General features: G+C 40.4%; 1 protein-coding gene across 3 annotated transcripts in view; it reads left to right on the top strand.

The window, feature by feature from the left end:
• Positions 1–15,379, top strand: part of LOC122557337 (copper-transporting ATPase 1-like) — a 101,622-nt gene that overhangs the window by 33,782 nt on the left and 52,461 nt on the right. For 2 of the 3 annotated variants that reach the window (XM_043704941.2, XM_043704939.2), the window contains exon 3: positions 14,877–15,354. In XM_043704941.2, coding sequence (XP_043560876.2) covers positions 14,877–15,354 — 478 coding nt within the window. Of the gene's footprint in view, positions 1–9,037; positions 9,423–14,876; positions 15,355–15,379 lie in introns of those variants that run through there. The other variant, XM_087991947.1, reaches the window with a different exon arrangement.

The raw sequence follows: 15,379 nt of genomic DNA, 5'->3' as shown, positions 1-15,379 counted from the left end.
ATGTGGTACCGTTTGTTCAAGAAGGGTAGCAGAGGCCAGGTAATTCCAGATCAGATGGTCTGACATCAATGGCAGGGAGTTATTGGAACAAGTTCTGAGGGACAGGTTTAATCAGTACTGAGAAGGGCAGAGATTGATCAAGGATAATCAGATCAAGGATGATCAAATATATTGATGAGGGTGTATAGTTGTTGTGGTTTACATGGACTTCAGTCAGGCCTTTGACAAATCCCATATAGAAGGCTGGTTCAGAAGGTAAGCAAGGGGATCCAAGCTAAGTTGGCAAACTGGATCCAAAATTAGCTTACAGATCAGAGGCAAAAGATGATGGAGGGCTGTTTTTGTAACAGGAAGCCTGTTATCAGCGGTGTACCACAGGAATTGATGCTGGGGCTCTTGCTGTTTGTTATGTACATTAACAATTTGGATGAGAATGTAGAAGATTTAATTGCAGTTGACGTGAGAATTGGGGGTTGTTGATTGATGAGAGAATACGTCAGACTAATGACTGATATTAATCAGTTGGTAAATTGAGCAGAACAGTGACAGAGGGGATTTAGGTCTTTTAAGTGTGAGGTGATGCATTTTGGGAAGTCTGCTCACAGAAGTGCATACAAAATGTACTCTTGCAACATTTAAGAAGCAGCCGGGTGAATACTTATATGTTCCTAGGAGGTACTGAGGAATAAAGGGACCTTGGTGTAAAAATTCAGAGATTCTTGAAGGTTTCAGCACAGGTTGGCAGAGTAGTGAAGAAAGCATATGTGATGCTTGCCTCTATTAGATGGAGTGTAGACTATGGAAATGAGAAGGCTTGTAATTACTTTACAAAAGTTTGGTTAGGCCACAGATTGAATCCTGTGTTCAATTCTGGTTAAATCATTTTCGGATGGATATGGTTGCACTGGAGAGGGTGCAGAGGTGGTTCATTAGGATTTTGCCTGGGATGAAAAGTCTCAGTTATGAGTAGAGGCTGAATAGGCTGGGTTTACTTCTCTTGGAGGAGAGGAGGCTGAGAGGGCATCTGAGTGAGGTCTACAATATGATTAGAGGCATGGACAGTAGATTGTGAGAATTTCATCCCCATGATAGGTATGTCTGAGACTAGAGGGCATGGTTAAGGTGACCAGCAAGTGGTTTAGAGAATATCTAATGGAAATTTTTTTTTCACCGGTGGGTGGTAGAAATATGGAGTGTGCTGCCTGCAAGAGTGGCGGAGGTAAGTACTCTTGCAACATTTAAGAAGCAGCCGGGTGAATACTTATAATGCCAGAGCTTTGTAGGCTATGGACCAAGTGAAGGTAAATGCAGTCAGTATAGTTTGGTGGTTGTTGGTCAGCATGGACATGGTGGGCTGAAGGGCTATTTGTATACTGTATGATTCTATGACTTCTGTTGGCTCTCCACACACCTCAGCTGCAAGTCTACATGTGATTACAAAGTTTACAATTTCAGAAAAACATTGGGTCTGGCAGTGATGGCTGTAATTCTCCTGTCTCCCTGCACCTCCTCTCCAGGAATGTCTCTTTCTCCCCACCTTGACAGCCATCCACCCTCTTTCCAAATCATCCAGCTTGCATCTGTGCATATAATATCACTTTTCTTTATTCTCTTTGCACTTCACTTTGCTGATCTCTAACAAATGTTCCCAGTTCAGATTCATGATGATGTGAGCTCCATTTAATTCAAAAGGCTAAATTAAGCAACCAATAAGCACCTCAACAGTGAAAGCATATCACTTGTACCCTCCATAAATCTGCATACTCATCTCGATTTACTTTATTTGAGTTTATTGTGAACCTGTTATTTGCAAACCTGTTTTTGTGGCACTGGAGTGATTTCCCTCTGACAGTGATTGTATCTTCGTATTGATTTCTGTGCTCATTGAGTGATGCTGGTATTGAATTAATATTTTAAATCCTGCATATTGGGTGATATATTTACCTTATGCAATTTGGCCTTGGGATAGTATTGGCCTTTTAACCATTTTCTGTTCAATCTTTAAGCATCACTAAATTTGATTTTATCCCCATGAGTCATTGGTTTATCTTGGGAGTATCAAAGGTAGAACTCAGCTTCGGGCCTGTTAAATAGATTTGTAGGATATAACTGGGCAAATCAAATAATAGCCTGCCTTGTTGAGCTTGAGGAAATGAGGTTATACTGTGACTATTCTGTTTTGGTTAATTATTTTATTCCAATAAATTAAACGTAAAGTATAGTTTGTAATCAATTTGAGATTCAATTTTCGGTAGTTATTGCCATGGAGATATTGAATATCATGTTCTGTTCGCTAGAACAATCGATTTAGATTGCACCTCAGGGCTGCTCAGCATGCAGTCGGCCTGAGGAGGAGTGAGGTATGCTGTTGGTGCAGTTGGTCAATACTGAGCCTAAAGTTAAGATCTTCTGAGTAAGGCTTTTTTGCTGGGCTGAAATTTAAAATGCTTGTAACTAAGTTTCCATTGTTATCATTTCATAATGATTCTGATATTTTTGGGCTGGTTCCGGTGCTCTGTGGCAAATAGCAATTTTGTAATCCTTTTCTGTGCTACATAAAGAATAGAATTGCATAGAATAAGCAGATAACTTGTTTTGTTTCCTCTGGTGTTTTTTTTTCCTTCCCTACTACACTTTTCACTGATATAATTATTCATGTTGGTTTATATGTCCACTGACATAGTCATCCCTTCACTGCCTTGCCCAAGTAGACATGCTCCATATCAGAAATCTGGTGAGACTGTTTGGCAGTGGGAGCCATTATAGCAGTCAAAACCTGCCCTTGTTCCATGTTCAAATCAGCACTAATCATTCTGTATTACTGGTTGAGTGACAGGAATTAAAGCATTTACTAATTTCATTTTTTTGCCTTCCTTTTTTAGCTTCTCACTTCAATCTGCAGAAACCAAATGCCCTTTGACTGGGTCAGTGAGCTCAGCAAAGAGAAACAAGAATTGTCCTACTTTTCTTGGCCTAAGTGGCAATGTCACAATTAACTGGGCATTTGTCACACTTTAACATATAATTTTGGATTTTGAGTGCATCATTTGTAGCTGTGGACCTGATTGGAGTATATGGATTTTGTGATCAGCTACTCCAGTGCTTCAGTCAATAAAGACACCAGCACGAAAACTTCAAACTCAGATTTTTCTGTGACCTTTTTTAATAAAAGGGATATTTATTTGTATATTTTCTTTTCCCAAACTGGTACTGTTTTCATTTTTTTATGTTAAACTTTACATTTTAGTTTGGAATCTTCACTTTTGAGATTTTTTTCAGATGGATTTTGTGTACAGTTTGCACAAAGGAAGTACAATGCTGGTCAGAGATTGTGAAAGACCATCTCCGGGACTCCTTGGAACCAGTGGGCTGGACCGTGTTAAAGTACTCGGCAGAAAACTTAGATGTGTACGCCACCACCGTAACAGACTTTGTTTGCAAATGCTTGGAGGACTGTGTACCAAAGAAGTCAACCCAAGTCTTCCCCAGCCATAAATCTCAGATGAACCAGGAAATCCACTCCCACTGAAGACCAGATGTGCAGCATTCAAGTCAGATGACCCAGACCAATACGGGAGATTCGGATATGACCTCCGCAAAGCTATCAGGGATGCCGAGAGGCGTTACCAGACCAAGTAACAGGCCCAAACCTACCAAACAGGCTCTTGCCACCTATGGCATGGCCTAAAAAAAATTACAGGATATAAAATGAAGCAGGGCAAGATAGGGGACAATGCCAGCTGTGCGGTGAATCCTGCTCCAGGATTCAGCTCTGGACACACCTGTTCCATTGGTTAGCATTGCAGACATCAGATCAGTCTTCCTGGGGAGTCAACCCAAGGAAAGCGGTGGGTCCACATGGTGTCCCTGGTCGAGCACTCAGATCCTGTGTGGTCCAACTGGCGGAGGTGTTCACTGACATTTTCAACCTCTCCCTCCTGCAAGCTGAAGTCCCCACCTGCTTCAAGAAGACCATCATCATCCCCATGCCTAAGAAAGCACATGCAATGTTCCTTAATGACTATTACCCAATAGCTCTGACCTCAATTGTGAAATGCTTTGAGAGGCTGGTCATGGCCAACATCAACTCTAGCTTCCCAGACTCCTTCAATCCCCTGCAATTTACCTACCAATAAAACAGGTCCACAGCAGGTGCCATATCCCTATCGCTGCACTCATCCCTGGAACATCTGGATAACAAGGACACTTATGTCAGACTCCTACTCATTAAATACAGCTCTGCCTTCAACACAATAATCCCTACCAGACTGATCTCCAAACCCCGCTCTTTATCCGCTCTCTGCAACTGGTTCCTCGTCTTTCTGACCCACAGACCGCAATCAGTGAAGATAGGTAACTGCACCACCTCCACAATAGCGTTTGACAACTGGAGCCCAAGTTGTATCCTCACTCCTGTACTGTACTCCCTGTATACCCCTGACTATGTTGCCAAATTCCAAATGAGGGCCATCTATAAGTTTGCTGACCACACCGCCATAGTGGGATGGATAGCTAATGATGAAATACAGAATATGGAAAGGGCGATAGGGGGCTTGATGACATGGTGTAGTTAGAACAACCTCTGTCTCAATGTCAGCAAAACTGAAGAACTGACTGTTGACTTCAGACAGAAAAGACGAGGGCATCATCTGCCACCAAAATCCAGCTACATCAATTGTACTGAAGTTGAGAGAATGGAGAGTATCAAGTTCCTCGGAGTGGAACTGACGACCTGTCCTGGACTTCCCACGTAGATGCGACAGTCAAGAAGGCAAGCCCATGCCTTTTCTTAGGCAGCTCAGGAAAATGGCCATGTCCATAAGGACCCTTACTAACTTGTACAGATGCACCATGGGTGCTTAACGGCCTGGAATGGCAACTGCTGTGCCCAGGACCAGAGGAAACTGCAGAAGGTGGTGTGCATAGCCCAGACCATCACGGAAGCCAACCTTCCATCTGTGGACTCCATCGAAATGGCTTGCTGCTTCAGAAAGCCTGCCTACATCATCAAAGACTGTTGTACCCCGGTAATGAGTTCCTACAACCTCTTCCATGAGGCAGAAGATACAGAAGCCAAACACATGCACCAGCAGGTTCAGGGAAAGCTTCTTCCTGGCTGTTTATTAAACTTATAAATGGACTCTAGCCTCAAAATGCTGATCTTGCTAACGCTGGTCTCACTCAGCGCCCACCCTATGCAATTAAACCTGTAAGCATCTGTTGAAGTCTTTTTGATTTGTACATCTTTGCTTACTATGATCTGCTTGTATTGCTCATAAACAAAGCTTTTCACTGTACCTTGGTACACGTGATAATAAATCAAATCAGTCAATCTCACCCCCCCCCTTGGATATTTTTTCATTTTGCAGTTGAAACTTGAGACTGAATGCAAACTTGTTCAGCCAAGTCTGAAACGAAACATCTGGAATACTAATTCCATCTCATCTCCAGCTGTTTTGAGACCGAATCTAACATCAGGTGTCCCTCCTGAATTGACTTTGAAAACCCACATCCAGTCTGGTACAGCCAATTTAGTGGGACATCACAAATTATATCACCTTCATCCTTGCCAAAACCTGCAGCCACATTGAGGCTTGTTGGCTCAAGTTGTTGCCCCTGCTGGCTTTCTGCGGTCCAAAGTTTAACTCACACAAAATGCTCACAAAATACCTTCAGTTTCTCCTTGCCCATCAGTGTTTTGTTTGAACATTTCTTTCCTTCTCTTCCACTCTCTTCATGGTCTGACTCCACCCAGTTTTGTCTTGTGGATGTCAATGTATCAGTCAACCTTTCACTCTTCAAAGCTCTTTCAATGATTGCGGCTAACTTATAAACCAAGAATAAAAACGAACTGTTGATATGGTTGTGGGTATGTGACATCTTTATCACTCACCACTCTATGGGTGTGCCTTAAACTCCTGCAACAAAGAGCCTTCAACAATCGCGTCCTTACACTCTGGAACTATAATTAAATTTCTTTGCCTTGTCACCTTTCTCTCTTCAAAAATCTCCTAAAGTTTACTACTTTAGCTATGCATTTTGGTAATTAGTGTATGTTGTCCCTAATTTGACAGCATCTTGACATAGAACATGAGATGCTTTGCAAAGTCAATGATGTTGAATTCACGTTTTCTGCTAGAAAGTGCTGTTAGAATGGAAGCATTTGAGGATCACAATGAGTAAAATTCTGGATAAAGTTGATTTTCTAATTTTTGGTATTTATCTGATCATTAATGACTGTTGCTCAAAAGTTGTCAATTGGTTGTCTTCTAAATCTGCAGTACACAAAAATTATAATCTATGGATGCAATTTCTTAGAATTCTTGTTGCAATTGTTATCACTGTTTATCTGCAGTATTTTGTATTCTTATGGTCCAAAGTTTGTTTTAAAGGGTCATGCTTCTCCATTCTTACTTTAAAATGATGACTTTCCAAAACGCCCAACTAACGACCTGACTTGATTTGATTTATTATTGTCACTTGTACCTAGGCATTGTGAAAAGTTCTGTTTTGTGTGCAGTACAGGCAGATCATACCAAACTAAGTGCGAAAGGATTATAGAATCGAGCGAGGAATACAGTGTTATGGTTGCAGAAAAGGTCCACAAAGGGTGAGGTCGTTATTAACTTTGAAATTTGAGAGGTCCATTCGGAAATCAAATTACAGTGGGGAAGAAGCTATTCTTGAATTTCTTACTAAGTGTGTTTAAGCTTTTGTATCTTCTGCACAACAAAAGAAGTTGGAAGCGATTATAACTCAGTGGGGGAAGGGTCTTTGATTATGTTAGGTGAAAGTGAGGACTGCAGATGCTGCAGATCAGAGTCTAGATTTGAGTAGTGCTGGAAAAGCACAGCTGGTCAGGTAGCATCCGAGGAGCAGGAAAATTGACATTTCGGGCAGGAACTCTTCATCTGATGAACCCTCATCCCTGATGAAGGGCTCCTGCCTGAAACATCGACTTTCCTACTCCTCGGATGATGCCTGACCTGCTGTACTTTTCCAGCACTGCTCTAATCTTGTCTTTCATTATGTTGACTGCCTTCTGAGGCAGCGGGAAGCATAGATGGAGTCAGTAGATGGAAGGTTGGCTTGCATGATGGACTGGGCTGTGTTCACTACTTTCTGTAGGGCCGCACCAAGCTGTGATATATCCAGGTAGAGTATTCTCTACGGTGCATCTATAAAAATTAATAATAGTCTTTACAGACATGGCGATTTCCTTATCCTTCTGAGAAAAAAGAGGCGTTGTTGTGCCGCCTTGACCATCACATCAATGTGGGTGGACCAGGACAGATTGTTGGTGATTGTCATTCCAAGGAACCTGATGCTGTTTACCATCTCCAGCTCAGTTCCATTGATGTAGATAGGGATGTGCCTTCCATATTGCTTCCTGAAGTCTATGACCAGTTCTTTCATTTTGCTGACTTTGTGGGAGAGATTGCTGTCTTTACATGCCACAAACACACTATCTCTTTCCTGTATTATGTCTCATCATTGTCTGAGATCTGCCTATAATGGCGGTGTCATCAGCGAACTTGTAGGTGGAGTTAGGACAAAATTTGGCCACGCAATCATGAGTGTTATGACTTCCCAAAGCCAGCCCACTATCGAATATATGGCACAGGTCAGGAGTGAGATGGATTGCCTCCTATTTGCCTGGTTGAGTATGGTTCCAACTACACTTGAGAAACTTGAACCAAAAAAGCAGCTCCTTAGATTGCACCTTCCAAATCTATGAACTCTCTTATCAGCTGGAAGCATGAGGGCAGCAGTGGTAACTTCACCAGTTGCAAGCTCCTAGCCATTCACCAGCCCGAACTGAAAATGTATGACTATTACTTCAATGTTGTTGAATCAAAATCCTGGAACTCCCTTGTGTACTCTATTGTTGGTGCACCTACACACCAAATAGATTGCAGCAGTTCAAGAAGTGAAGGAGTGGTGTTGGAATGGGGTGTACAAAGTTTAAAATCTTTAAAAGGTTATAGTCCAACAGATTTATTTGGAAGCACTGGCTTTCGGAGCACTGCTCCTACCTGATAGAATCACTGAGGAAGGAGCAGCCCTCCAAAAGCTAGTGCTTCCAAATAAACTTATTGGACTATAACTTGGTATTGTGTGATTTTTAACTTTAATGCAGTTCAAGAAGACAGCTCAGCACCACATTATGAAGAACAATTTGTGATGCGCAATAAATGCTGGCCCACTAATCTCATGATTGAATAAAAATAATCTTTTTTAGTAATAACTGATACGTGATGGTGTCACAAATGCTTGAATTGACTTTGTGCACTTGAGTTAAAGGAAGCAAAAAAATCTGCTTCCATTTGTAATTCAGTTACTTCTGCTAGAAAATACGGTGTTTCAAATGTTAGGGGGTGTCTCTGATGCTTAATTTAATTAAGTAGCCTGCTTGTCGTTTCTATCGAAATGGATGCATTTGTAAGCGGAGGAATAGCTACCTGACCAAGTAACCAGAGGACAATGTTGTAGTCTGCGAATTAAGGAGGGGGAAGCTACAATTCTCATATTTATTGCGATTTACATTCCATGAATCTCTCCATGTTGCTTTAACAGGCAGATTGTATGTTGCAAGTCAGACACTTTTCATAGACCACATCTGTATGTCCTCTGTGTGTAATTGATGGGATTTGTCTGTTTGTGAACATATGTTCTTTTTAAATCTGAACTGTTTAATTCAAATTATTTGTTACTTCAAGTTGAAATGCTTTTTTTTAAAAAATACATTTTACTATTGTATTTAAACTGCTCATGTGAAAGGCATGGTGCAGTAGAATATGAGAATTGATCAGTCTGTGAAGAACATACTTAAGGTAATGAACTTTGCTTTGTTGTTCGTTGAGAGGCAGGTCACCTGTCGCTGCCAGGCACAGAGTACTGAACAATTGGGAGGGTTTGTCTGACGATAGCATTGAGCATTTTTATTGGTGGTGTAATGAAAAGGATTGTCTCTTTCCTGGATACACTATTCCAGATTGGCAAGCAGCAGTTCAACATTTGCCAAGTAACTGAAGCTTGGTGCTTTTAAATCTCTTGCATAGCTGGTGTTTTGCAATTTAAATTGTCTTGGTGTCAAATTTCATCAGCTCTTACCTCAATGAGTGAAGCATGTACTGCTTTATGTGGAGAATTGTAGCCGAGCAACTGACTTCGTTCGGGAATTATCAGAACAGAAAGTTGGAATAGCGTTGCAGTTTCTCTAATGTGGTGAAGGAACTGAAGAACTAGTATTCAAGACCATGCTGCATTTTATGTATGCCCTGATCTGTGTTCTGTAAAAAATGTGAAGAGATTCCTGAGCTAATGCCACTTGACTCTTGCTCACTTGTTTGATATCTGTTTCGCAGAGGGGACCATAAAAGAAATCCAATATGTCAGTTCAACAGATCGCCAGCTGTAAGGTTAGGTCCTCTTTACAAATATATGGATTTTTCTGTCTGTCTGTTTCTCCTTTATAGAGGTTGACAAAATTGAGAGGCATGGATAGGATAAATAGACAAAGTCTTTTCCCTGGGGTCAGGGAGTCCAGAACTAGAAGGCATAGGTTAAGGGTGAGCGGGAAAAGATATGAAAGAGACCTACGGGGCAACCTTTTCACTGAGAATGGTACATGTATGGAAGGGTTTGGAGGGATATGGGCTGGGTGCTGGCAGTTGGGACTAGATTGGGTTGGGATATCTGGTCGGCATGGTCGGGCTGGACCGAAGGGTCCGTTTCCATGCTGTACATTCTATGACTCTATGTTGAGTACTAGCAGGGGAGACAAATACTTAAATTGACTTTAGTCCAGTAGTGAATACTAAAATCAGTTTCAGCCCTGTTCTTGTATGAGTACTCGCCCAAGTGTTTACAGTCAGCTGTTGTCAACTGATAGGGATGAGAACTGAACTGATTTTTCTTTGGTTTTCATTTTTCCTTGCTGTGGGATTAGAACTTGTTTTTGTAAGACAAATTAGCATTTAAATACTATCCAGTTTTAATGAGAATGTACCCTTCTATTATTTTTATAAAGTAATCAGTTAATGTGAAAATTTGTATATTTATTTTTGATGTATTATATTTAGATTAGATTACATTACTTACAGCGTGGAAACAGGCCCTTCGGCCCAACAAGTCCACACCGACCCATCGAAGCGCAATCCACCCAGATCCATTCCCCTACGTTTACCCCTGCCCCTAACACTACGGGCAATTTAGTGTGGTGAATTCACCTAATCTGCACATTTTTGGACTGTGGGAGGAAACCGGAGCATCCGGAGGAAACCCACGTAGACACTGGGAGAATGTGCAAACTCCGTCGCCTGAGGCAGGAATTGAACCCGGGTCTCTGGCGCTGTGAGGCAACAGTGCTAATCACTGTGTCACCGTGCCGCCCGTGTATTCCCTGTACTAGTTATGATGTTCAACCTCAACTCTGCATAGTTTGTTCTTTTTAATCAAGGTCAGAAAGAGGTGCTTGCTTATTTTCTTAGTTTAACTTAATTAAGTAGTGAAACTAAATCATTTAATGTTCATCTCAAGGTAGCAGTTAAGTTCAAACTTGATGTTGCATTTAATGATTGAGAGAAACTGAGAGGGAAGATTGAAGTGATTTCATACCATTACACATTTGTCCTGAAATTCACTTGGGGGAAATATTACTTGTAATAAAAGCAATTATGGCAACTGCTTACTTGCTGTTTCTCTCAAACTCTTTCCCTTTGTACAACTTTCTATTTCTCTGCCTGAGAAAATCAATATTTCATTCAGTAGGACAGTTTCATGGACCTGGATCTCATAAATGCATAAAAATTAAGACCTGCAGTATCTTTAATAAGATTATGGCTGATTTGATTTTAACCTCAACTTCACTTTACTGCCTCTTCCCTGTAATCCATGATTCCCTTAAAGTCCAAAAATCTGCTTTGACCCTAAAGGTCCTCAAAAATTGTGTGTCTGCAGGCTTCGGAGCTAGAGAATTCCGACGATTCATGCCCCAGAATTGGAACACAATCTCCCAGCATCTACTCTGTCAGATCTCCTCAGATTTTGATCAGATCAGATCTCCTACTTCTAAATTTCAGCATGTATGTGCCCATTTTATCCATCATAAGGCCAGCTTTACTTACCAGAGACCATCTCTAACAAACCTTCTCTGTACCATCCCTAAGGCAGTATATTCTCCCTTAGACTTCAAGTTGTTTGCCCATGTACGTTGTGTAGGGCAAGATAATGAATACTGATAGGTTGCTTGACCTTGAAAGATGTCGTCATATTGCATCAATCTTTTGTCAGGGGAAGCTTTATTCATGTTGTATGCAATGGCTTGTTGGCTGTTAGTACAGAGCTTGAAATTTGATCAACGAACAAGAGTAGACTACTTGGCTCGCTGAGCTTGCTCTGCCTTTCAATAATAAAATGGCTAATCTGATTTTAACCTCAACTCTACATTCCTTTATATTCCTGATAATCTTTCATCCCCTTGGTAATAAAGAATCTATCTACCTCTGCCTTTTTATAAAAAATAGATTCTGCATCCACTGCCTTTTTGAGGAGGGGAATTCCAAAGATACTCAATCCTCAGAGAAAACTGACTTCAATGTTCTTCAAGCTTGTGGACATTTTAGCAGGTTATTAAGTGGGTATAATAAGCTGGGATCAAGATCCATCTCATTATGAATTACTGAGGCCAATTTTGGAGTCCGACAATGATTTGACATTGAAATGAGATAATACAGGAAACGTGTTACTGTCTCTGCTTTATACGTTCAGCAATGCCTTTAACCAGTCAGGAAAAAGGACAGTCCTTTTCACTGGCATTCATTTGTGCATTATATTGTTAGGTTAGAAGTGGTGTTGATCAGCTGAGAGAATTTCATTGTATAATGCATAAGTTAACTGTTAGACAAAGATTGATGGCATTGCAACGAGAAGAAATTGTCGATCTTGAAGGAATATTGGTCTTAAATAGATGAATTATGCAACTTTTTAATAAGCTAAACTTCCTTCAGAGAAAGAATTGACATTGTGCAAACAATTAAAAGTTTGTAATTTTACCGAAGATTAGTTGGTCTGAGCTTTATCAGGTGTAACTGTGTTTTAGGTGTAAAAGGCACAAAATCGCTAGTTTCTTTTTCGACATAAGCCATGTGAAAAATGCATGACATGTCAGTCAACATTTGGAGGAGAAAAATGTTAATATTTCACAAACTCTTCATCAAAATTAGATATCTTGCTTTATTGGTCTCACCAAATGCGAAGCAGTAATGTGTGCGCGATATATGTTCAGTATTTCCGTTATTTTGCACAGAGAGACATGGTCTTGAAGCTTCTCATGTTGCATTCAAGAACTAATGCAAAAACACCAAAGTTAGCCAAGTTCACTCTGGCTGAGGTGTTGCCATGGAGATATCCACAGGGCCCAATGCCCCTCCAAACTCATGGGAATCCAATAGAGACAGATCATGTTAGAACACATTCATTTGTAAAGAATGGGTGCTTGTATATATATCACTTGCAAGTATATATGAGCTTGATTGTAAGTTTGTTGTTTGTAGTTCTCTATTGCTTTCAATTAGTGACTCGCCAGACAATGAACAACTACCGCTCATGCAATATAAATTGCTGTCATTTTTTTATTGTTGAAATTTGAAATTTCACGTTCTTTCGTTGTCCTGATGAGTACAGATGAAAAGCATTGGCAACATAAGAACCAAGAGCAGGACAAGGCAATTCAGCCTCTCAAGACTGATCTGTTATTTGATATGATGGTGGCTGATTTCATCTCTGCCTCAACTATACTTTCCTGCTGGCTGTCCCTAACCATTCAACCCATTGCTAATTAAGCATCTATTTATCTCCTCCTCAAATTTACTCAATGTCTCCACATCCACTGCACTCTGAAGTGCAAAGAGACTTGGGAGCTTGAGTCCAGGATTCTCACAATTTGCAGGTTGAGACACTAGTTAGGAAGGCAAATGTAATGATGGCATTTATTTTGAGAGGACTTGAATATAAAAGGAGGGATGTACTTCTGAGGCTCTGTAAAGCGCTGGAATTCATTGCCACAGAAGGCTGTGGAGGCCATGTCATTGAGTATATTTAAGACTGAGATAGATAGGTTCTTGATTATCTATGGGATTAAGGATTATGGGGAGAATGGGGTTGAGAAACATATCAGCCATGATTGAATGGCAGAGCAGACCCAATGGGCTGAATGGCCTAATTTCTGCTTCTGTGTCTTATGGTTACTTGGGAGTAGTGAATTCCATGGATTCATGACCCTTTTAGAGAAGTAATTTCTCCTCATCTCTGTTTTAAATCTGTTATCCCTCAGCCAAAAGTGTATGCAATACTCCAGGTGGGGTCTCGCTAATGCCTGCAGTTCTCTTCTTTTATACTCACTTGTCTATTTTTATACTGTATTCTATACTCTATTGTGTAATATTTCTCTGACATATTCTTTTCAGCAATGTTCGGTTTTGTGCTACCAAATTACTTTTGGACTTAGTTTATACAAAAGCTATTGTTGGGAAGGACACATTCTGTCACCTTTTTTTTCTTGCACTCATTGCCAATGTCAATAAAGGGAAAGCCAACACTTTTTTGTATGAGAGGAAAATGTTGATCAGTTGTCAAGTTGACACAGGTAGAGGTGGTGTTGTGGAGAATGCAGTAGTTAATGATGATTGACAGTTAACTACCAAGCTTTGTTTAGATTTTAACCCAGACAGCTTGGGTCTGGTTGATTAGGGCATTGCCCAAGAAATGATCCAGCAAAAGGCTGTTGTCCATTTTGTTGAGTTGACATTTATTTTTGAAATCTCTTCTTTTGGAAATGTTTTTGTTTCCTGTTTTCAGTTGTGCGTAAGTGGTTTTGTTGCGATAGAATGATGGATAGGAGAGAGAAAAGTATTTCTTCAAAAGGAAGATAACAGTCTTGCAGTTTTGTACAATAAGTTGGGCAGTAACAAAAACAGAAATTGTTTGAGCAAGTCAGCAAGTCTGACAGCATCTGTCGGAGGAAAACAGAGTGAATGCTTTGAGTCCATTGGCACTTCACAGCACAATTGGACGTTTATTCTGTTGCTTCAGGTTTCTGTTCTCGCTGATGTTTGATTACCTTTCCAGATCAATTGTTTTACTGAGGAAATCCAAAGAGTCCGAGCCTTGAATAGGGATCAAATTTGGCATCTTTTTTTAACTAATGAGCACAGTATCTCATCAGAATGTATGTTTACTCATTGGAAAGGAGCTAGTCATAGATTAAAACCTATGCTAGAGCAGCTTTGTGGGGCGAAAAGTTGGCAAGGACAAGCTGAGCATCATATTTATTTGTCTTTGCTGTTTTCTGCAAAATACTAACAATACACGCAGTCCCCAGTTTACAAACCGGTTCTGTTCCTGATGTGTTCGTAGGTCAATTTGTACACAGCTCCAAACCCAATACAGTGCAGAATGAAATAGCTGTTCATATGGGATCTTGTTCCTGAGCGCAAGTGTTCATAAATGCAGGGGTTAAGGATCACTTGTAACTTGGTTTTGCTAAATTTGAAATCTGCAGAAGTGAGACAAGTTTGAAACTGTCCAGATCTACTTACTTATTTCCAGATGCTTTCAAGCATTAGTTTACTATTTTAAATAGACATTATGCTTGTTGTCAGATGAATTGCTATTGTGAACTTGAGCAGTGGAACAGTTTACTATGCAGCTGGCAATGTTAATGTTTTATTTTCCTTATCGAAGAGAAAGTATTTTTGTCTTTTTTGTTCAAACTGGAATTGTTTGTTTGAGGGTTATTTTGTTTTCTTTGCCTTTCTCAGGGTTTCTGAGTATTTTCTTTTAAAACGCTTTGATTTTTGTGTTTTTCTGTACAGGTCTCACTTGAAAACCATAATGCTGCTGTTATGTACAATCCAGAGTTTCAGACCCCAGAGTCACTGCAGGAAGCAATCGATGACATGGGATTTGAAGCTACATTGAATGCAAGTCCAATGATTATCCCTCAAGAATCACCCCTTCTCAGTAACAAGAGGGAACTCGCTCCTCAGCCTGGCCAGCAGATTGTAAGCCAAATGCCCAGCACTAATGTCACAGTGAGAAATAAGTTATTTGATGAAAATGATTCAGCCTTCACCTTTATCCCCACCACACCAAGTGTTAAAGAGGAAATCGTTGACTTAAAGGTGGACAGTTCTTCAGTGGGAAAAAAGTTGTCAATGATTGAAGACACTTCGTCCATCCAAGGCAGTGAAATGGTGGTAAAGATGAGAGTTGAAGGAATGACTTGTCATTCCTGTTGCAGCACGATTGAAGGCAAGATTGGGAAGCTACAAGGTGTTCAGCGCATTAAAGGTGATCTTTAAAAAAAAAAAATTAT

Source organism: Chiloscyllium plagiosum, unplaced genomic scaffold (assembly GCF_037043375.1).
Source record: "Chiloscyllium plagiosum isolate Xiang-an unplaced genomic scaffold, Cpla_swu_hap1 HiC_scaffold_11, whole genome shotgun sequence".
In the NCBI taxonomy this organism is placed as follows: Eukaryota; Metazoa; Chordata; class Chondrichthyes; order Orectolobiformes; family Hemiscylliidae; genus Chiloscyllium; species Chiloscyllium plagiosum.
The sequence above is the reverse complement of the archived record's forward strand: the minus strand, read 5'-3'. Positions and strand labels throughout refer to the sequence as shown.